This window comes from Mastigoproctus giganteus, chromosome 11 (genome assembly GCF_048544385.1).
Source record: "Mastigoproctus giganteus isolate SK-2022 chromosome 11, ASM4854438v1, whole genome shotgun sequence".
In the NCBI taxonomy this organism is placed as follows: domain Eukaryota; kingdom Metazoa; phylum Arthropoda; class Arachnida; order Uropygi; family Thelyphonidae; genus Mastigoproctus; species Mastigoproctus giganteus.
The window spans coordinates 50,269,212-50,293,124 of NC_143585.1; the positions used below are offsets into that span (position 1 = coordinate 50,269,212).

A 23,913-nucleotide genomic window follows, 5' to 3' on the forward strand; every position below is an offset into this window, starting at 1 on the left:
AAAATTAATTGAAAATACTATCGTTATTAGTTTCCAATGCAATTAATAACTACCGATTTAATCCAATGGAAATTTTGAAAGGTTATTTCTGCTTGATTTAAACAGCTTTCCAACACTATGAAAAAAAAAACATTTATTCAGGAATAATAAACAAAAGACAGCAATTTTTTAGCCGCGATATCGCTAGATAACGCATGCTATTGTTAATTACTGATTTAATCATTCCCTGCACTTGAAATCAAAAAAAAAAAAAAAAAACATAACAAATTATTTCTATTCTTAAATAAAGTAAATAAGAAATCAAGAGTACCCGGTATTATAATGAAAATCACTGGCAGAGCGGATAATCGTTCGTTAAAAGATTCTCTTCGAGTTTATTTTCACCGAAGAAACTCTTCCATCCATCATAAAGAGATGGTAACACCGATACGTTCCTATAAATGTGCGTTTAATACGAAGCATGACTGATGTGCTCGAGAAGTTTTCTTAACCAAACAGGGTTCTGGTATAACGCGAGAAGATACAATATGATAGATGATTCCAAACTTCGAGGGAGACTATGAATGAAGAATATTCAAAAGCAAAGAACTGAGACCCCGAATCAAACAAAAAAAAGTAAAAAAGAAAAAACGGGAAATTAATCTTTAAAGAACGCCTAACCCCCTCTTCCAAACACACACAGAGGCGCGAAAATCGTGCTAATCCCACGCATCAAAATATTAGGTGCACGTGGCGTCAGCGACCCTTATAAACAGGCACCTGCCCGAACGACCACACAGGCGCGTGCTGACAGTTCGAATGATTCGTGACCCAGTCTAACTTCATAACTCCCGACGCGAACCGCTTGTTTTCAGTCAACATTATGTAATTTCCGCACCTAACGAATATCGTGTTACTATCGAGCGAGGCGAGGTACCATTTAGCGCATCGTCTCGCCAGGAATGTCAGTTTAGCTGTCAAACTCCCTAGTCGTACAGGAAAGCGCTATTTACAGGGGCAGAGAATAGTGTCAGTCGTCCTTTCAGAGGCATCCACAGCAAGGAGGAATAGACCTAACAGGTAATGGGTGTTTAAGTTAAGAGTAATCTGTGCAGCCATTTCCCTTGCACCGGCTTCTAGACTCACCTGAGTTAAGGACGTGAGGCTCTTCTGACAAATCCAGCTAATGAAGAAGTGCTCAAACAACAAGGGATTGCCATTAACAGAGCTTTCCTTCTGGTTAGCTGTTGTTTTCCCTTGCGGCTTCACTGCGGACTTCCATTCCACGCCCGCTGAAAGGCGGAGGCAGTAAAAGACCCCCGTACGCATGCGCAAACATAAATCTCCTGACGTCACTTGGCTGCTGAGAACAGGTGCACATGTGAACTGAATAAGGGACAATATTAGCGTCGCCTCATAGACTGCAGACTTACAGACGTCTGTGCCTTAGGCTTAGCTTTTAAAAGTCCATAGCGTGGTACCTGGAGCAGCTCACTTCAACTGCCCAAGTAGTGACCACAATGAACGGGAAACAGCCCGTAGCCCTCCCACCGCCAATCAACACCGGTACAGGCACATGTTTTGCCGGCCGTTATTCTCCCACTTACAGAACAGCAGATCCTATGCGAAGGCATTGCATGGGGAATCCGACGGTAAGTTTGATTTTTTTTCAACCCAAAAACGTCCACTTATTTTTAGCCCACTGTTGTGTACGTTGAAATGATCGCATTTTATTCAAAAATTGTTAATACACCATGTAAAGTTTCATATCTGTTGATGTTGTGATTTTATGTTTATTTTTTCGTTTTTGGTTTCTATTCCACAGAGCAATCTATTTCAAACCCTGGATGAAGGATTAATGGGTAGGCCAGACGGACTTACTGCAGTGGATATAACGAAACACTCTCCTACAAGTGGAGCGAGTCTTCATTTAAAGCATGACATGATGTATGCCCACCATCCTGGGATGGGTGCCGGCCATGGAGCTAACAGTCGGCCTCACCACGCACAAATGGGTCATCATCCTGCAATGGATACCATGGAACTTCTTGAACCACTGTGTACCTCATCTCTTCCTCCGTTAACTATGACCAGCGATGGAAACTCTGTGACCGGTCACTCTCACCCGCAGTTGCATGCCCCTATTTACTCCCACAGTATGAATGCCATGATGGGGACTCATCACCCGTTCGGGACACATCACTCCATGACTATGCATGACATAGACAGTGATCCTCGCGAACTAGAAGCATTTGCAGAACGTTTCAAACAACGTCGGATCAAATTAGGTGTTACGCAAGCGGACGTTGGAAAGGCATTGGCCAATTTGAAGTTACCCGGTGTCGGATCGCTCTCACAAAGTACAATCTGTCGATTTGAATCTTTAACCCTTTCCCACAACAACATGGTCGCGCTGAAGCCCATACTTCAGACGTGGTTGGAAGCTGCCGAAACCCAGGCCCGAAACAAGCAGCGCGATCCCGATGCTCCCAGTGTGTTACCGACGGGAGAGAAGAAGAGAAAGCGGACGTCGATCGCTGCGCCGGAAAAGCGATCGCTGGAAGCGTACTTTGCGGTACAGCCTAGACCGTCGGGTGAGAAGATCGCCGCAATAGCGGAGAAATTAGACCTCAAGAAAAACGTTGTCCGGGTGTGGTTTTGCAACCAGAGGCAAAAGCAGAAACGCATGAAATATTCGGCAACTCAGCACTAGGACATTGTCTGAACCTCACACACACACAAATGACGAAGTTAGGAAGAAAACACCAGTGCAATCGACCAATCTCCTGTTGTAGTCACTTGCGTCCGATATTAATTGAGAAACTAGCGAAGGAGTTAATCATAGAGTAAGGTAGAATCGGTTTCCTATCTTCGTAAATGAACAAAGAAATAGAACAAGGAATACTAAATTGTGTATAGTAAACAAAAGAAACAAATAGAACAAGGAATACCAAATTATGTATAGTAAAAAAAAAAGAGAGAGAGAACAAGATTTAACATTCGCTCAGTTAACTAGGTCAATAACCCTTCGGATAAAGAATAACAAATGACTGAAGCAATCGCTGTACATTAGCCAAAACTGCTTAACAAATCAACCTTGAAGATAATTTGCCAGACAGGTGTTTTCGAACAAAAATACATCCCCCTACTCACTGTTTGCACGGGCCAATTAAAACTTAAATAGGAATTAAATAATTCATATCATTGCAGACAGGATAAGCCTAATCATTTATTTAAAACAACCAAATTATATTAACTCCCAGTAGAATGCAAATTTTCTCTTTCACAGCTAATAAAGACAGCAGAGCCTCTCCATGGCAGTCAACGTCTGATAAAAGCTCCAAGCGTAAAATTGATGCCGAGAGGTTTCTAACACGACTCATCCACACACACACACACACACACACACACGCGCAGACCCAGACAGACAGACAGACACACACACACTGTAAAAGGCTATTCAAATTTCCATCGATTACTCAGTATTAAGTGCTGTATTAACGATGCCGGATTATAATAAATATTGCATAGTTTGTGATTAGTTAAATGCTACGCAACGACCGAGCCTCGTTCATGACAGCTTCGCTCGACGGAGGAGAAGACAATGCGCGCGCACATACACACACACAGCGTTCCACATATGCCGAGGTGTCGAGGAAAGAGGGAGAGAAAGAGAGAAGGAAAAGTCTTCGGGAAGAGACCGAAAAGGAGAACAACATTTTTGCCATGTTTCCAATGTGGAGAATCGGATTCTGTACATTTTGTACTTTTTTTGGGGAGGGGGGGGGGTGAGGAACCGGCAAAAACTTGATTCTTTTTAGACAGAAGACATTGAAGTGGCTACCGACTATGGAAATAGAAGATCAACATTACTTCTTGGTACGTATGTCTTTAAACGTAGTTTATTTTAATCTGAAGAACTGCGAGTGATTTAGAAATTATTTATAAGATAACTAAGAACTGTTTGCAGTTTGTAATGTATATAGATAATTAATTAGGAGTCGCCTGTATCCGGTGTTTCTCCTGTTTCACTCCTCATTCTTTTTTCCATCATAGAGTGCACTTCTCGGATAACGCATCGCATCTTTTAAGGATAATTCCTGCCACAATTTCACATAACTATAAACTGATGCACTCCTTGTAAGAAAAGAAGTAATTTATGCTCAACCTGGCCATTATTATCTTTGTGTTCCTCAATGATGATATTTAAAACTTACAACCGTTTCACATATTTCTTTGAGGGCCTGTTGTATGATAATGGTTATTAAAAATGTGGACACACTTACGCTCTGTCCTCAGACAAAATGGTTTTTGATAATAAAAAGGTTACAAGTCATTTGGTTTGGAATTTCTGACTCATTTATAAGAATCGAAAGTGTTTTCTTTTCAAGTTAAATAGATAAACTCTTCTACCTTTAATTTATACTTCAGTCAGTGATAAAGGTACGGATTATAAACTGTAACTGTGACTTATCTTTATTAAAACACACAATTAAAGAGTATATCTTCCATTAGGGATCATACTTATTAGATTATGATTATTCTTAGCTGTATTTAAAGAAGGCATCTCTTTAAAAGCAGAACTTATTGAACTATTATTGTCTTTTAACTATATTAAAGAATATTATCTTCTTTAATGAATTTAAGATTCTGTGCATTAATTTTTGAAACATTTACTGCTTCTTATTTTTATTTATACTCTATACATTTCATATTATTTAATATTTTTACATCGGTATACTTTACTGCTCCCCATGAATGCACGTCCAATTTTTCATTAAATATTTCTTCATGTTATTATAACTAATTTGGCGTGTACGTGGAAACCAGGAGGATATTAATATTTGAGCACTACGACTCCATCCTTTCCAGTATAAACAGATTAACTGAAAGAAGACATGGCTAATGATAAACAATATATATTTTAAACATCACCAGGGAGCCTAGTTAAATCGAATAATTAGCGAACAATTTTGAATTCGAGAAACCTATTAAGCATTTGCTTGAGCAGAAATGAACAACCTGAATCAGTCTCTCCGATGAGCAACTCAGATTCATTTCTTATTTACCTACAATGCATACTGTATAAGACAATGTTAACGGGTATTACATGCGTGTATGATTTAAAGGTTACACTATATTTGAAGCATTTGATATTTGGCAGAAGCCTTTAAAATAGAAAGCAATAACTGATATTGCATGGAAGATATATCGGTATTATGTCTCGAAGATCGGCTATCGTGTTAGGAATGTAAACAGAAGAAATCGTTCTAATATTAACAAATAATACAAATAATTTTTTGTACATTTTGTTAAAAAAGATACGTTCATTTCTATAGTGACTCTCGATACTCCATCTGCTTTCTTGATCAGAATCCATCTCTGGATTTCCCTTCTGGTTTTGGAAGGCTCTGATCAGTTTAAATTGCTCGTTTTCACCTTTCCATTTTGCCACATCATAAGCTCACCTTATAACTTTCCCTTAGCATTATACCTTACTTTTGTAAAATCTCTTTTTAAAATTTGAAAATATATCTCCTGTTTTTAACAAATATATGCTGATGCCATGCATTTTGCTGATTCTTCAAAGAATGATTCGTACACTTTTGCATTGACCATCCCTCCTGTATATATAAGTAGCCTCTGAAGTGCCGTCTCTGTTATTAAACGTGCAAGTTTCGATTTTGTGTTGGAAAAAATGAAAGTCAAGTAGTTTGTAGAAAATGCACAGAAAATTCACCAGTTGAAATTCAAATTTACAAGGACACTCGAATTAATTATTAATTGGGGCTGTCCTTTTGGGATGAAATTTGTTTTACATATATATTTCCCGAGAAGCAGGAATAAAGGACATTCCAATGCATCGGTAACTTGCTACAAACGTTATTATTGGAGTCATCCTCTTGAGTAAATGTGTAGCTAGTTTGTCTGACTCCAATACAATCAGTGTAATTCATACGGCAAGAAGTGCTAAAAACACACCTTTGTTTTTTTTTAAGACAACTCAATTTTCGTCCATGTAACTTTAATCAGATTTTCTGTTTCTCAATCGGCATGGCTTTAGAAATATTGGAAATATAACTGTAAGACACACGTGAAGGATTAAAGAGGATTACAAAATTTCGATTTCAATGAGTGCTTGGTTGTTATTATCACCGTTTTCTCCACATCGGGCAGTAAAAGGCTGGGTTCGAATTCCATCAGTAGCGTGAGGAACTTTTTTTATTCACTTAATAATCGGTCTCTAATAATCTTAAGTTAAGCGGTCTGAGGCGAGGACAGCAAGGAAAATTGCCTAAAACTCATGTTTTTCTTCCACCGAAACAGGCAAATCAACCAGAGGATACATGTAATTTATGAACATAAACATACATGAGTAGATGAAGTTGTTCTCGGGTAACCTAATATCACATTTCTTTTTATCATTTTCCAAGTTTTGACAGACTGCAAGAAGTTCCAACAAAAACTGTTATTCATTTTAAAAGAGATCAGACATAGACTGGACCACTAAAAAATTCACTCTATAAAAAGTGAATCGAATACGAATTCAATTTTCATTAATAATCGTGTTTAAAATAGAAATTTTAATATAGCTCCGAAAATGTCTCCAAAAGAGTTCATCGAATCTATCTTGAAATGCTAATTCTAGCGAACATCCCTTCAGAAAATAATACTGTGCATTCATTCATTATTATCTTCTGTTATATTATCAATTAATATATTCCTTATGATTATTATCATCATTCATATTATCATTTATTATTAGGCTTTGTATTATCTGTCATTTTCCTGCATATTATTCATTGATAGCCTTCATATTATCCATCACTGTTATTCTTCTTATTATTATTGTCTGCATTAGTTTCTCTTTCATGTGTAAGGCTTATCATCACGAGAATTATTATCACCATTCCCAACCACCGATCAAAAAACTATTTCCTAATTCGATGACATCTAATGTGTTGGTTTTGAGGTCCATCAACAACTCAAGGCTCGTTATGTCTGTGCAAGTTCAAAGTCCAATTTGCATGGTACACATACCGAAAATAGAATAATTCAAGGGGCGAACCCTACTCCCTTCATCTGAGATCGGTTAACTACAGCTCCGATTGAGGAGCCTTTAGAAATTCCTCCAGTCTGTGATGTGATTTCAACACAGATCTATTCAGACAAATGGCAATGCCACCATACTGCCAGGACTACAACAAACACAAAGTTAAATGAAAAGGCGACTTTACAGATTAAACTTTTATTACCAATTACATAACAGCTTTTGTAATATCAAATATTATTAGAGGCACTAGGAAGCTCCAGATTTGGTTGTTCGCTTAGAGAACAATTGTGGTGGCATCAGTTCTTCTGAACTCGAATTTCACGCATGAAGAATCATTATTAAATCTACTCAAGGAATAGTTAGTGTTTGGGCGATGTGAACATAATAAAATATGCACATTTTATTAAATATCGGTAGTCCTTTTATAAAGAAGTACAGATGTGAGGAGATCTACAAAAATCTGAAAAGGCGAATATGTAGGAACAGGGGTTGAGAAAGCTATATTATGTTCTTGTTTGGTGTGGATATATGCAGTATATCCACACCAAACATGTTAAGTGAAGATAAATGATAGATATATTACTATACCTATCATTTTAAGCTATCGAATTAGACAGCGAGAGTTGGGGTAGCCCCTATAACCTTTGGCTTTCTATGTCCGGGAAAGTTTTCTTGTCTATACATTGCGTGTTCTCTGGTTGATCTGTTCTGTCCAAGACCCATTCACTTATCTTGTTTGAAAATTCCTTAAAACCTTTACGAGTTTCTTTTCATATCTCCATATTAATTTGGCAATATGTGGGCTGAATAATTCACGCGAAGAAGAGAAACTAAAATCTTATATGTAGATACAACTACCACTTCGGGATAACGGCTATATCTAGTGGCACCATAATTTAATATGACTCCAATTCAATTAAAGAAATATATAACAATCGGTTTACTAATTTCTTGACATTATCAAATATCTGGTTTCACTTTTAATGCCTCATACTAAAATAGCTCCAAATTTTAACCAAATAATTGGCACATTTCGTTGCGTAAACTAGTAACATTTGAAAGAAATTCGGAGGAAATTCTTTTCATGACTATAACTAGAATATGCGACTAAGGATCCATAACATATCGGAAGTCATTGCAATAGATCGAAGATTCTTTCATAACAACTTCAAAAGTTAACTCTTTTTTTTTACAATGAAGGATTTCGCTGGAAGTGTATGTACAATATTGAGAAAAATCAGCGAGCACCAAAATTTGCCCAATAAAATTCCAACGAAATTAAAGATTCTGTCCAAGAAATAAATCCTAGAATCTTGAACTTTCCTCTAGCGTTCTATAAACGTTTCTCAGGTGACGTGGAAGTTACCTAATTCAATGGTAACATCCACGAATGTTACCATTAAATTATGAAGGCCAAATTTCATTCTTTCGTTTAGAAAGTAGGTTAGGTGTGTGTTAAAGGCCAAAAAAATTGAGGTGTCATTATATTGTATCTGCAATCTGCGTTTATTCTTCGGTCAAGTTGCTGTTTGAGGATGAAAAACCCGAGTTGCCAGGAAAAAATATCATATACAAGTAGTATATATTCTTCGCATCATCGCCATCTTGACAGCTGCTTTAACGCTACTAATGTCACTTCAGATGGCGAGTGGACACATTCAATACAAATTTGGTTTTCTGGTGATTTAGCAGTACGGTTGAACTAGGTGATACCCACTTTTAAATAAAACAATATTTGCTTTTCTTTGTGGAAAGTACTATTTATTGAATAGGAGTGCAATACCGAGGCGACTCGCTGTGGAATGAAATTAACATATGGGAGAATTAAGGCGGTGTAAAAGAAATGACTCTTTCATCTCAGATGAAAGACCACAATAGATATAAGGGTGTGCTGAGCCATCCGCTTATATGTTTTCCATTAGTTTTGTTGTTGTTGTTGTTGTTATTTTAATAAGTGACTCACTGTATTCTAATATTACTCGGCTTTTTATAATAACTACGATTTACAGATGCCTGAAAGAGAAACTAATACCCATAATATAAAACAGTACTGTTTCAGAAACATACCGACAGAGACTTTTCGATATTCAACTTATGAAAGCAAAGGACTGAATTATTTAAGAGCTGAGTTTAATGCACTGCATTAGCAGCGTATTTCTATGAAATGGAATTATGGTGACATTAATGCGAATAAATAAAAGAATAATGCAATGCAGATTTCTCAGAAGCCATTTGCATTCCTTTGAGAGGGATACTTATGTATAATTCACTTCTTACCATCCGTTTGTTCTCATCTAAGTTGACTTTTTTGTCGAAAACCAATAAAGATTTAATAATTTTTTTCAAAGTTTCCAATATTTTGTAATATAATAAGTTTATTTCCAATGCATTTGATAAAAAAAAAGTGCAGCTAGCTACTGTCTCTATCGCTCACCTAACTTTACAAATTCAAACAGCTTCGATTTCCCTTTAGAGAAATAAACTCTTTTATTCCGAATGACATGAACTACTCAACCTTATTTCGTGAAGGTTGAGCGGTTATGCTCTTCTTGTCATGGTTGTAGAGCGGACCGAGTTAGACCGAAATATTTTTCTGGTTGGGACGGGAATCCTTTTAATGCTTTTTCGCACATCAGTCAAGTTATTCTGAATCAGAAGAAGTGTAGGATGCCCTCATCCTCCTCCTCCCTAAAACCGTCTTATTTTCTTTGAGTGTTTTTCATCACGAAAATAGCCGAGAAAAGCGTAGAGTACACAAAGTTTGCAATTTATATACATGATTATTTGACAATACGGCCTTAATTTCCTTGGTACTTAAAGAAACAAAATTCATAACCGAATTACAATATTATGTTATTTTACGTAATAATTTCGACGCCAGCATGCTCAGTTAACTCTATTTCCAAAATTATATTGACTTGGTGGTAATGATCAGTTAGTTGTTTAAAGGATGTGAGGAAGAACACCTGCACTCAGAACACCACTGGATCATTGGGCAAAGTGTGTATTTGTCTATTCAGCTTATTTGTTTGATGCTGCACTAAAAACTGGAGTTTGTCTAGAGAAAAAACATCATACAACCCTCGCTCAGACCGACTAACTTGGCCTCCAACCAATCTGATCATCTCTGCTATATGTTGACTTGTATTAGAACTTATTAAAGAACTCTTCTGTCAGAAGAGTTCTTTAATAAGAACTATTTTTGGCCGCCCGTCTTTCTGACATTATATCGGTGCAGAAAGGGGTGACCAAAGCTGTCATTTCTTATTGTCCTTGATGATACCTACGCTCTAAAGCTCGCAATTTCGAAACTCCCTTCAGAATAACAATATTTCTTAGATTCTCCACTAAACTATTGTCTTTTTGGCTATGTTATCATTGGATCCAATTTAAAACAATTACCAAACATTCTATCTCAATTTCGTGAAATTCAAAAGAGTCGAACTGATTATATTATCCAAATGCATCAATATCTTCCGTTGCTTTGTAACGCACATCCCTCTATTATAAAGCCAAATCCCATTCTATCATTTAAAATATATTGTTTTGACTACTTCGTTTAATTATTTTTTTCATAATTACTTAATCAATTTTTTCATATTGTATTTAATTTAATCCATTCAGATCCGCCGACCTATTTTCAGAAAGACGAAAACTTGTCCACCTCTCTCCGATCCCGAAAGGGGAGATAAACCCTTATCGTGGAACTGCCCCTTTCAGAGTGGAAAAATCTATTAACACTCATCTCCCATACTCTTCAAACGCCCCATTTAATTAATGATTCCTAGTACTGATTCCATTGTTATCGATCTAGAGGGAGTAGACTAGCTTAGGTTATCTGTCCCTGTACAAAATTCGGCGATACTCAACTAGTCACTCTCGATATTTAAAATACTACTTTCAGTGGGTAATGACAAAAGATCTCTCTAAGCCTCCTTCCCATGGCTTAATCTTCTTTCTCTTCTTCAGCTCAAGTCCCTCTCTCTCTCTCTCTCGTTCTTTCAACATCCATCTCAAAACCTCATAAATCCTGTTATTTTATCGATTCATGGTATTCTCCAAAAGTGTCTGATAATCCTGTCAGTTTGATTGCTATAAAAATTTTATGATGCCTGATTTCTGGCAAAGAACAACAAAGAAAACTTCCCTTAAGCTTGGTTTTCACGTTAAATACTCAACTTGAAACCATGCAACTATCGCCATCTTGAACTAAAGCTTATCGAAAACATGAGTAAAGATCATTAAAAGCAACTGAAATTTTCTTAATTGCAAAAAATGGTTAGTTATGTGTATTTGTGTGTGCATTTCGTCAGCTGGCAGCAGCACTGAACAAGTTCAGGCCGTGTGTCTGAGAGCAGAGCTCATAATGTAGAAATCGCTGGAAATTCATCGACAGTTGGCTTAGCCATGATCTTCTCAGCATGAAAGCAAGAATAACTGTTACGTTCTTTCCGATAGCGATTCACTCTGTTTGATTGTCAACTCCAGAAATCAAAATTTATCCCATTTAAGACTAGCACGGTTTTCAGATTTTTAGCAAAACCTTTGAACTCTTGCATAGTTTAAAGATTTTGACATTATTTCAGGAATCTACCACTGCAAACCAGATCGACTGACAAAGCGCAGTTTAAAACCACGGTAATAAGCGCCACGATGTTTTTAAATCTTCTCCATCCTCCCCTTCAAAGTGAATATTCGAATATTTCATCGAAATTAAAATATTCGCTACTAATAGAGAAACGAGATCATCGTAAAGTTTAATAAATGTCTGAAATTATAAGGTGTGGAGTTATCTCATTAGCAGCGCATTTCATTTTTACCAATTTTCAAAAGACAAGAGCCGAAGAGAAAGCGTTTATGGAGAGCTGAAATATTAAAAGAATAATTCAGTAAGAAGAACAGATAGCGGCTATTTTTCATTATAAATTATTTTATATTATCGTCAAGTTAGATTTCCTCCAACTATTGATCTAATTTGATTATTTGATGAATACACTGGAAAATATATGTAGGAATACATAAATTAAAAACCGGCCTTCATACAAAGCGAAAAGAATACAAATCAGCAACTAATTCGTCAAGCGTTAGCTCTCAGTACAAAAACTATCCTCTCTCTCTCTCTCTCTCTCTCTCTCTCAGAAGCACTACTTGCTTTTGTCTTTACGTTACGTTTTTGCGACTTCTTCTTCTTCTTTTCATTCTGTAACTCCTTTCCCCATTCTCTTTCTTTCTCTTTCTCTTCTTTCCTCCTCTCTTCCTCTATAATTTTCCTCCTCATCTCATCATTCCTTGCAATTGTTATAACCTTTATCTTTCTTTTTCTCTGTCTCTGGCATCTTCAACTGTCCATTTGTTAATAATTCATCCTCATCTCTCTCTCTCTCTCTCTCTCTCTCTCTCTCTCTCTCTCTCTCTCTCTCTCTCTCTCCAACGTTCTTCTTTTTCTTATGCAGAAGTCAAACTAGGAGGTCTTGGAAACAAGGATTATATAACTTTTTCTCCCAGAAACTTAGCATTTTCTTCCTATCAACAAAAAATTGGCTATGAAATACAAAGTACAGACACGTTATAATGGTGCCTAATGGCTTTGGCTGTTCCAATGATAATCCTGAAAAACCCAACCGCTCAATGTTGTTAAGTTTCTTCGTTTATAATCCTCCTCACCCTTCTTCTTTTTCTTTCTTTATAATCTCTTCTTCTTCTTCTGTTGTGTCCTTTATCTCTCGTGATAATTATCCTCTTATTTCCATCTCTTTACAAGCATCCTTCTTTTTCTCTATCTCTCTTTATCTATCTTTATATTTCTTTTCTTTTTTCTCTCTATCTTTCTTTTCCTCTATAATTCTCTCCTTCTCTGTCTCTTTTTATATTCTCTCCTCTATCTCTCTTTATAATTCTCTTCTCTGTCTCTCTTTATAATTCTCATCTCTCTCTCTCTCTCTCTCTCTCTCTCTCTCTCTCTCTCTCTCTCTCTCTCTCTCTCTCTCTCTCTCCAATCTCCTCTCTTTCTAATGTCACTCTATAATGGCTCCTTTCTCTAATATTTAATTTGGCTACAGTTCAAGGCAGCTTTCCCTCTACACCCCTACAATTCTTAGCGGCATAACATTATCACTACTAATTAACTTAGTGCAATTCAAAGAATCTGCAGATTTATCTACGCATCCATTATTGCACTATTCATGAAGTATCTTTCTCGTTCATCTAGGAGCGGAGGAGTATCGAAGAGAAATGAGAATTACAATCCGGAACATTTATCTATTCCTAATAGCCAGTGGAAATATTAAAGCTACTATCGAAACACCCGCTTCTCGTGCGAGTCTTAAAATTCACACCAGGATCAACTCTCCGAAAGATGTTTATCTTCTTCCGATTATTGCGATGCCTGTCTTTTTACAGAACAATAAACGCCTAGTGTCCCAACTTCCTTATTTTTCAATGAAGCGTTACCTCTACAGTTATTAACCCTTTATAGGTGCATCGCCTAGGGTTAGATGATCCACTTGTACATCTTCTATTATACATTTCAACCACTTTACTTAAGCTTTCTTGTAAAGGTTTATACTCACATTCGAGTACCCCGAAGCTTTTTTTATCTCTATTCGAATTTGGGGACATTCTTAAAGGACTGTTGAAGAGACCTCGTTCCTTTACTATTTATTAAACTTTTCTCTTTATGAAAGCTTTAGAATCCTCTACATGTACTTAAAAAGTATTATTTAAGCTATTAGAAGATCTTCTTAACATTACAATAATACTAAATCATCCCTACCATGTACAAAATTCATTCGGTTAAAGAAATACTCAGTTCTATGCAAATATTGCCTCTGGAGGTTTTTCCATGCAAATATCTCACTCTGCATGAATGTTCTCCATCGAATAAACTCACGATCATCTTAACGTTGTCTCGGAGGAGTGTCGAAGAGGTAGCCTGACATGAGTAATCCGTTAATGTACAGCAAATATTCCTAGTTATCCCCAGCCTACTGCCACTTCAACTACGATACTGTAAGCCGCCGTCTGACATTCTAACAATAGCGGAGACACACCGTATCAACTGCCATTATCTAGAAGAGCTTAAGCCGATACTTGGTAGTTAAGCACACAAAGTAACCCACCTACCCCTCACCTCCCTCCCCCATTCATGTGGATTAACTTACTACAAGTATGTCGCTGATTTCGTTCATGACCAGGTTATTATCCATTAGAAAGAAGGGGAATTTTATTTGCAAAGGAACCACCCTCGGAGAACAACAACAGTACCCTCCCCAACATAAAGCAGCCTCTACAAACGCACAGGATTTAACACACCCCAAGAGACATGAGGTGGGGATATGTATCCCCCGGAGACCATATTGAACTCTTCATACATTTCAGCTACCATCGTAACATCAGTGAGAAGGACATGAGGCCATACGTGTTAACTATCTCAGAGAAACAGAGAGAGAGAGAAAAGGGGGGAGAACGAACTTCCAAAGCAACAGAGATGTTATCTGGTGGTGTATCACAATAGGTCAGCTTTCTTTTCCCTCCTACTTCGTGTAATCTCAGGGGAATGTCAAGCAATTCCTACCCTGCCTTCCCCCACTCACGTCCAACAAGAATCAGGTGCTACTGCATTAAATTAAAAATCGATTTTGGATGCTTTCGTTACCAGCCCATTCTTCAGAGGGTACTTACAAGAGATATGCATTAAACACACTCACTAGATTGAGTCAACGTTCAGAAAAAAATTATATTTCTTAGAACTGCTCGGGTCTTTACTCAAAATTACTTAAAAGTAATTAACTAATTTCACTAGTCATGGAGATGAAATGTTTAAATGGTAGTTTACCAACCATTCACCTTCTTTGCAAGATTTTTCCAACATTTGATTGCTAGATGGCTACTAATTTCTACTTGAAGAGCGTGCATAAGTTGTTTGGTGGGTTAAATAACATATGTATTTATGGTGCAGTGCATTCTCGAACTTGCAATGTGAAGAGTCTGTATCCGCGTGTACTTTAAGGTATGTCTGTCGAATGCATTTATCAAATGTTTGTAATTGCTTAATTTTCTCTAATATTATATTCCTCTTTTCAATTTATTTAGAAATTAAATCTACAATACGTTATCGAGAGATATTATTCATAGCTCTTTTCACTTAATCCCCTTCCATTATAATTTTCTATCCTTGCCCCTTCATAATGGGCATTTTACAATATTACAGACAATTCGTATTCATCCCAGATGCTGTCTTAAAGCCAAAAAACTTCTTGATTAATCACCAGAGAATGCATCTGCAATATCTCACAGAAAACGTTTCCCAGAAGTTGAGGGAGGCGGTCTTTCTTCTACTCTCCTCTCAGCAGAGTTGAAACTGGTACTTAAGCCTATTCAAATCGCTCGTGGTACCTCCTAGTATGTATGCCGTCCAGTGAATCATATGAACCAAACATAATCCACTGCCAAGTTGGATAGCAAATCCAACACATGCAAATCGGCCTGAGATTCAATCAGACTAAATGAATCTCAGATAATCATCAAAAACAAGAGAATAAAAATATACAATAAAGATATACATAAAAAGAAAGAAATAATAATTGCCGGATTTCTATTGGTTCGATTTTAATGAAATTTGTAAAAGCTCGATAAATCTTTTTAGGAGGTCAAAATCTAAAATTTCATAAATACCATCAACTGGTGATCCAGTTGTTATATATAAACGGATGGTAAAGGGAAACACATGATAAACACAAGCATATTATGCATTTACGCTAACGTGCTAAAAATACATCACATTAATTGCTAAGGCCAACGAGTATGGTAGCCAAGATCTCATACTAACCTAAATCTAGATGAGGATCTATCCTTTGAACCTCTTCTTTCATTTTACAGTTGCAAAAGTCTATAAACTAAGCGTATTCTGTTGTCCATTTGCTGGTTTTCCCAGAATGAAAAACCCGAGATTCGGGGTTGGAGAGAAAAATGCAATCCTCCCATACGATCAAGTGGATCTTGAGGACAAGTTCTTGAAACAAAAATTCCTCCATTCTAGACCAGATTATTTCCACACGATTATGGAAGGACAAGGATATGCAGATAGAAATAATAACTTCAGAAGAAGAAATCATAAAATTGCGTTTATAAAACATCAAAAACTCGGAAATTGTTGTAAAGGTTTAATCAAAATATGAAGTTTTCTGAATGACAGAAAATACAGATCGATCATCATCAGAAACTGAGTTAAACGTGACACGGGTCATAGGTAAGGATACTGAACATGACATCAACGACAATAAGGAAGACAGAGCACCAGGATCTGATGGTATCAGTGGAAAAACGGATGGACACAAAACAAATCTTATCGCATCAGTTATCAAAATTCTTGTCAAGCTACTAAAAGAAAAGAGATATTTCAATAAGGAAAAAAAGGTATTACAGTAGAAGAAATGCATATGTTAGTCTTTCATAAGACAGTAGAAATGTCTGGAAAACTGTGCCAGTTTCTGAGAAACTTCGCTCGAGAATACCTCAACCCACTGTGTGAAAAGAGCCATTTTCGTAAGAGTCATTTTCTGTTTTACAGGAATAAATACGACACGTATTCACAGACCTATTCATATGTTGGGTTCGGGCTGAAAACGCATATTTTTATAGGGTCATTTGCATGCCATGTGGGATGTAAAACTCTAGAATAATTCACGTGCAGAAACCTTATTCCTTCTGCTTAAGATCGACTAGCTACAACCTCACTGAAGATGCTTTTATAAAATCCTCCAATCGCTGACAGGAACTGAACTTGGACATCTCCAAACGGGTGACCAGAGATAAAATCAGTACCCTATCTGGAAAGATAATGATGATGAAGTATCTGCTCATGATCATACAGTGACATCCAGTGGCATACGCATGTGCCATAGCTATCACTGGTCCAGAGCGAATGTATCTTTTGACATGAACATTGCCGGTCTCTCGAAAACGGCTTACTAAATGAAGGAGCAGACTTACTTGGTGTCTCCTTGTTTTGAAAGGATTCTTGAATGCACAGCAGTGCTTCTTGTAAGATTGAAACTTGAAAAGATGCTCAAAAGCGAGCATGAGCTCGTCTTCGGTGCACAATGCTTCGTATGAATTTAAAACAATAATAAGAATCAGTAAAAGGAGTGCAGGGCTGGTTTGCAGGACCTAGCCGTACGGTTGAAGAAAACAGCGTCTTACTCACCTCACACATAGTTGTAATAAAATTTAGAAATTCAAATTTGCAATTTGTAACTCCTAAACATAAATTAGTCGATGTAGCAAATTAGCAGCCTTAGTTGAGTAATGATACAGTAGTGCACACGTTTGAGTTAACCGTGGATGTAACCCTCGACTGTTTAGTCTGGTACTGTTCTTGCATTCTCTCTCTCTACCTATCTATCTTGTACACTCCCTCTGATCCTATGAGGCGTCCCGAAAACTGTAAACTTTTTTTTCTATTTATTTTTTATGAAGACATATCCGTTGAGATTATAATAATAGAAATGCATTATCATCTTCATTTCGTTCATTGTATGATCCTTGGTAACTATAGTTTATTAAACCATTTTAACAAAGCAAAATTATTAATGAACTACGAGGTTTTCTCTACAAGGATTTCTTCGAGGTTTTGGCTTATTCGATTTTTTGAATCCTGTGATGTAAAGCTACACCTATTACCGTTCCATTCTTCCACATTTCGAAATATGTGAAAGTCACGAAAGTGAGATACTCATTCTTCAGCAAAACAGAAGATCCCTTGATCCCTAGACCAGGTGTTAAGAGCAACTTGGTAACTATTAGATGATACCAAACTAAGCTGTTGCATTTGTTAACTTGACAGCGCCTTCAAATTTTACAGGTCTCTTGTGAGCGTGACATGTAGCTATTTATTCCTATGAATATATAATTCCAAGCTCTGTCTGAATTGTGAACGTACGTTTTACAAAACATCTGCCGGAAAACAGGTTACATCTATTTTTCATGAAAGTCTACCATTCGTTGGTGAAAGTACACGTTTCCATTGGATTAAAGCACGTAAAAAAAAAACCTGTTGAAATTGTGAGTGTGAGCAAGCACACTCACAATTTCCATACCCATCTTGCCTTCTGGGGAACGGTTAACGAGGGGTGATCACGGGATGCGTGATAAAGACACTCATGAAAAAATCACAAGGACTGTTGATGAGATGTCAAAAAAATGAGGGAGACAAGAGAGAGAGAGAGAGAGAGAGAGAGAGAGAGAGAGAGAGAGAGAGAGAGAGAGAGAGAGAGAGAGAGAGAGAGAGAGAGTTAAAAAAAGACTGGAGGAAGAGAAAAAGAAATAGTAGAGAAGCGTGCAAACCACATGTGATTCTAACCATGTATCTAAGACGGAACTCCTTCATAACTTAGTTTTATCATAGTTTACTCCTTGACAGAAAAGACTACACAACACGTGCATAGAGGAGATGGAAATGTCTCGGTACTCCTCAGTAAAAATGAGAGAGGTGGAACCTGATAAATTAGATATGAATGTCTTCTAGCATTTCCGTGTTTTAAATTCTACAGAGATGGAAGAGAAAAAGGAAGAAACAGATAAACAAGATATGTTTTTCTTTCCTGCACTCTTCTTACGTATTTGTATGTGGTACAAACTGATGCAGACATCTCCTGACGAATATCGAGAACGTGGTGAGATTAATAATAAAGAAATGGGGCTCTTCTGATGAGTGAAAATTTCTTGAACTCTAAATCATCGTATATACCCACTAGCCACATTTATAGTCGTGTTATATATTACATTCATAAACAGCAAAATCTAATGAAAAAATCAATGGCTATAATCGTCGGTACACTTGAACCCAGGTCACCAGTTTGGAGGGAGTCCCTCACCCAAAGTGTCCGCTCTTCAAAAGACTGGCTGAATACAAAACTCTCATTCAATGCTCCTTTATATAAATACACCCGACACGGTCGCTTCCGATAGGTCTGCGCACTCCCCTCAAACGTGCCCCAAGCGGGAACAGTAAAGCATTAGCGTCCACAATAGAGGACAATGTTGTACAACACAGGGGGGGGGGGACCAAGATGAGTGACATACGGCAGTAAATTTAAGCCATGACTGTACATATGGGCATCTTTCTCAATGGCTCTTCGACAATAGCCACAACAAGCATCCCTATCGTCGTTCAAGAGGGCGCGGGGATAAAGATGGCTACTATTATCCGATTTGTTTAAATAAACGAAAGGGAACCGGAATAAATGGAAGACAAAGGGCCATTTAACCGCCACAGAACTGATATATCTTTAGAGTACTTCAAATTGAAGTCCCAGTCAGAGAAACTTGATTTATAGTTAGATAAATAATTTATGGATAGTTCATTTTTAAGTCTTCTCCTCACTTCATCACTTTTGCTATTCGCCTCAAACCTTTTATTGCCTTCCATTTCCGATTAAACGCTAATGCGTGTTTATTATTTACTAGGCGGATGCTGAGGCTTTTGCCACTCATCTTTATGATTTTATGGTTGCTATGACAATTTCATTCAGCTGCAAGCAGTTGTGTCGATGAGAAGATTCGTGTTTCTTTACGTCAAAGCACATGTTCTGACACAGGAATCAGATTTTCTAGAAAATACGATAAATTGGGATACTGACGATCGAATATGTTTGACAGAATTTTAGAGCTACCACAGATAAATCTACGACGCCTGCGAGGTGTCAGAATAATGCCTGTAAACTTCGAGTATTCATGTTGGATTGCCAATTTGCTAGATGAAAAACCAGAAGATGAAGAGTGCAACCATCCCAAATCAAATAAAATAACATTTCAGCAAATGAAGATTTCTAGAGGTAAAGAATATGGAATTTTATTATGCATGAGCATCTAGTGTAGTATCATTCAATCTTCAATAAAGAAGTACTGACGTTTAACATTGACAAATATAAAGTACTGCACATGTGTAGAAGTAATCCCAGAGTAACGTACCAACTGTGTGGTATTACACCCAGGATAGGGGAAAATGAAATAGACCTGGGAGTAATTGTGCAGTTAGATATGAAGTTTTCTGCGCAGTGCAGACAGGGTGCCAGAGCAAGTCATAGGGCTGTTAATGATATACAGAAATTTTGCTATCAGGGATAAGGAGGTGATTATTCCTTTGTATTAGGCAATGGTCAGGCCACGCCTTGAGTGATACGTACCGGTCTGGAGGCCTCATTTTAAGAAGGTGTAGAGTTGCTTGAGCGAGTACAGAGAAAGGCAACAAGATTGGTAAATGGACCGGAGGGATCCTCTTATCAAGAAAGGCTTAAGTTCTGCAAATTACAGCGTCTGAAGACTAGGCACGGTGATCTGATTGAGGTGTATAAAGCCTTGAATGGGTTTGAGCAGGCTCAATTCTGATGGGATTCTTCCGCTTGCTCAGATTACGAACCTGAGGGGGCACAGATTCAAATTGAAGAAAGACAGTTGTAGAATAGATGTGCGGAAGTTTGCCTTTAACCATCGGATGGTTAATTGCTGGAACAAACTTCCATCCGTCGTTGCTGAAGTTGGTAGCTTAAATAAATTCAAGGAGGAACTGAACAAACTTTTAGAGGAATGTATGTGTGAAATGGTGGGTTTTTTTTTGCTGATGCTACATAAGCTTGCTTTCTTGCATCATATGCCTCTACTACTAGTACTTTCTCATTTGCCATAAGGAAAAATGTATACATCACATTCTTTGCCCTTTCTATTTGCCAGGACAACTAGCGACACACAGCAACGTGTCTCTAGTTTCCCTGTTCGTATGGCAGATGTTTTAGTATTCGCTTCGATTAAACTAACACACCGAAATCATCTATAGCATCCCAAAATACTAGCTTTCTTCGTACATCAGCTCTGACCAGTGATTGCACAAGCCGGTTATATGTGCCGATAACCCGTAACTGTTCCAGACCACTTGTTGTGACAAAAACCTTTTATTCGGAGCTGGTATGTCACATATTTTGTTTGTCCCGGTGGTTCCCGTCAGAGTCAGCGTGAGGCCTAAAAGATTTACCGCATTTTCAGTAATTCGGAAATAATTAAAAAATAGTTATTTTTTTATAATGTATTAGCCTTTTATTTCGTAATTTCCTGCTCTTAGCAGCAATATTTCGCCACATATTTTTATGATGTAGCAGTTAATAATAATAACTGCTAGCTATCACTCCCATCTCATTTATTTACGCCACCCGCTGATTACAACTGCTGCCATTGAGACGAACTGAAACAGCGTAAGTGATATTTCTTAACGGCAGGTTTTTGTAACAGCGAATGAATCATATACGCAGGGAATTTGCAGAGGTCATTCCTTACCTTGCTATAATTTTTTTAATATATCTCGGAAGTTTTGGAAAGCAGTTAATTTCCACAATGTCCTTCCTCTGATCTGCACATTTCCAACCAGGAACTCGCATTTCTTCATTTAGTTTTTATTCAGGAACCAGCTTCCTGTACAGTCCCTCAGGGCGACAGCTTCATCGGGTCTAGTCACTGCTCTGGATTCATTGATATTTTACTTCAATATTTCACTCTGACAGATTCTTCTTCAGTTTTAGGAGCACTGACTGGACTTCAATATACCGGTTTTGCTAATATTAATTGGATCCCATATCGCCCAACCAATCGTGACTTCCTTCACTGGATGTCAAAAATAGTTAATGTATCTAATACATCGCAAAAGTCACCTTCATGAAAGATACCAAAACGCAAAATTGTGGATAGCACATTTGGTATAATCGCTGTCTTTCTTCGACCCGCTAAAGAAAACCTGAGTTCAAATCCCGTCAATGACTCCAAAAATTTCTATCGCTCTTTTTCAAAATGTGACAACGTAGTGGGTCTCAGGCGAAGGTGGCATGATTCTTTCCTCGGGAAGCTCGGTTTTTCATTTTCATCCAGAACACAGCAAATCGACCACAGAATATGCAATCTACAGATATATTATGTATGGCACAATGTGGCCAGAAAATTATCTCATTATCTTCACTCAACCGAATCTGGACTTACTCAGAATTTCAATCGCAGGCCTTGCTAGTGCAATTTCAAACAGTTAACGTGATCTCTCATAATTTCTGTGTTAGCTAACGATTCAAATGCCTCGATGAATTCTCTCCCCCTGGCATAGGCATTTTTTTCGCTGTCCATTTTTCGGAACATTTCTCCCCGAACAACATTTTATTCCCACCTATCAGAGAAGTGATTAATCTACCAAATGACTGCTTTGGTAGATAACCTTCACTGTTAATGACGTCCAGTCAACTATTTGTGGTCTTAAAAATTTCGCTGTTTCTGGTTATAACACCTTTTTTGATCATTACTTCAAGAAAATTAGTTCTTATCTTACAGAAGTTCTTGCAAACCTCTTCAATTGCTGAAGAATCCCAGAATAACTCCAATAACTCCCTCATTTGATTCTGTCTTCCATTTCATTCTGTCTTGCATTTGACTTTACCAACATCAATTTTCTTCTTCTCTTCAGGCTTACAGAATTAGCTATCAAATGTATTTCAGTCTTAATGTTGGGCAATTCTATACGGTTGAACATAAACTTTAACCCCCTGTTCCAAGTAAATAGAAACCTTACCAAGGTGTTCTCCAATTGATAGTGATAATCTCCAGTTGTGTTCTATTACGTCTTCGGAACTATTGGTATATGCTCCTAGGAATTAATGTATTGTGCTCTTAATAGAATTAATGGAAGGGTTAATGTAACTGATACTTATTATCATTTTTTAAATCGTGTTTTTTGTGTCTTTAATGTGAAAGATCAAGATCTGATCAGTCGTTATGCATCCATAAGTGAAGGAATACTAACTATATGCACATATTAGCAATCAATCTATCAGTGCTGTTGCAGTAAAATTGCACCACCCTACATTAGGGGACCATACCTTTTTTTGGCTGGGGGTCTAAAAGATAAAATACTAATGGTTACGAGCCGGGTGGGTTCTCATGGGACGCGAATAATGGGCCGCAAAAAAAGTTTCTTACTGCCATTTATGTATTTTTCAAAATAGGATTTAACTTTATTGATTAACATTTATTTTTACAATTTAATTTTTTATACATAATATTTAAGATCATGAGAGATCATGAGTAGCTTACGTAATCACCAATTGGAAACATCAATGGTATTACTAGATCCACGAAACGTTTGGGTAGACCGCAGAAACTTGACAGAGACTAAATAGCTCTCTGAAGAGTAGTTACAGAGATTTTCCCCTTCTGTTCTTACCGAATATTATCAACCACCAGTTATACGTACTCAACCTGCAGACTTATACGTATTCAACTATATTTATACTAAACTTACCGTACTCAACTCGTAGTAATTGGTCTCTGGAATGTTAGAAAGTTGCGCAATGGAGCGATAAATCACGGTACACGGTTTTCCGATCTGATGGCCATGTTTTGACTGCGGATGCCCCGAAGAATGTTTTTAACCAGGGTGTCGTCCCAACTGTGAAGATTGGTGGAGCTGCTGTCACTACCTGAGGTTGTTTATCGCGGTTTCGGACTGGACCATTGATCGTGGGCTTTCGTGGAACAATAAATAACATATGGTACATTGATATGCTGGACAAATCCGATCTTCCTACACTGTGGCAGCAGTATGGAACAAGCCTTTTTCCATTTTAGCATTGTTATTGTTATTGGATTTAAGAAGCATAGGCAACTTACGCCATGTTGCTCCGTGTAGCAAAACTGCTTAACACCCATTATACATTAATAAAAGGTTCTTTGAAACTTGCAGGTGTTCATTACTTTTTGCCAATATAATATACATTCTCATACATAGATAAAATAGGAAACGGTGAATAATTGCCCGTGAAATTAATAGGAAATATCGTTCTGTCGAGTGAAAGCAT

At 37.3% G+C, this 23,913-nt stretch overlaps 1 protein-coding gene across 1 annotated transcript; it reads left to right on the plus strand.

The window, feature by feature from the left end:
* Positions 1 to 1,493: 1,493 nt before the first annotated feature.
* LOC150078003 (inhibitory POU protein-like) lies at positions 1,494 to 2,692 on the plus strand. Its single transcript, XM_090384755.1, has 2 exons — positions 1,494 to 1,631; positions 1,805 to 2,692. Exons 1-2 carry the CDS (start codon positions 1,500 to 1,502, stop codon positions 2,690 to 2,692), a joined length of 1,020 nt encoding a protein of 339 aa, XP_090240881.1. The 5' UTR covers positions 1,494 to 1,499.
* Positions 2,693 to 23,913: the final 21,221 nt, after the last annotated feature.

Excerpts from the sequence above, each read along its gene's own strand:
- LOC150078003 (XM_090384755.1), top strand. The coding sequence starts at position 1,500 with ATGAACGGGAAACAGCCCGTAGCCCTCCCACCGCCAATCAACACCGGT. Across the intron at positions 1,632-1,804 it reads ATTGCATGGGGAATCCGACG|AGCAATCTATTTCAAACCCT; the intron begins GTAAGTTTGATT and ends TCTATTCCACAG.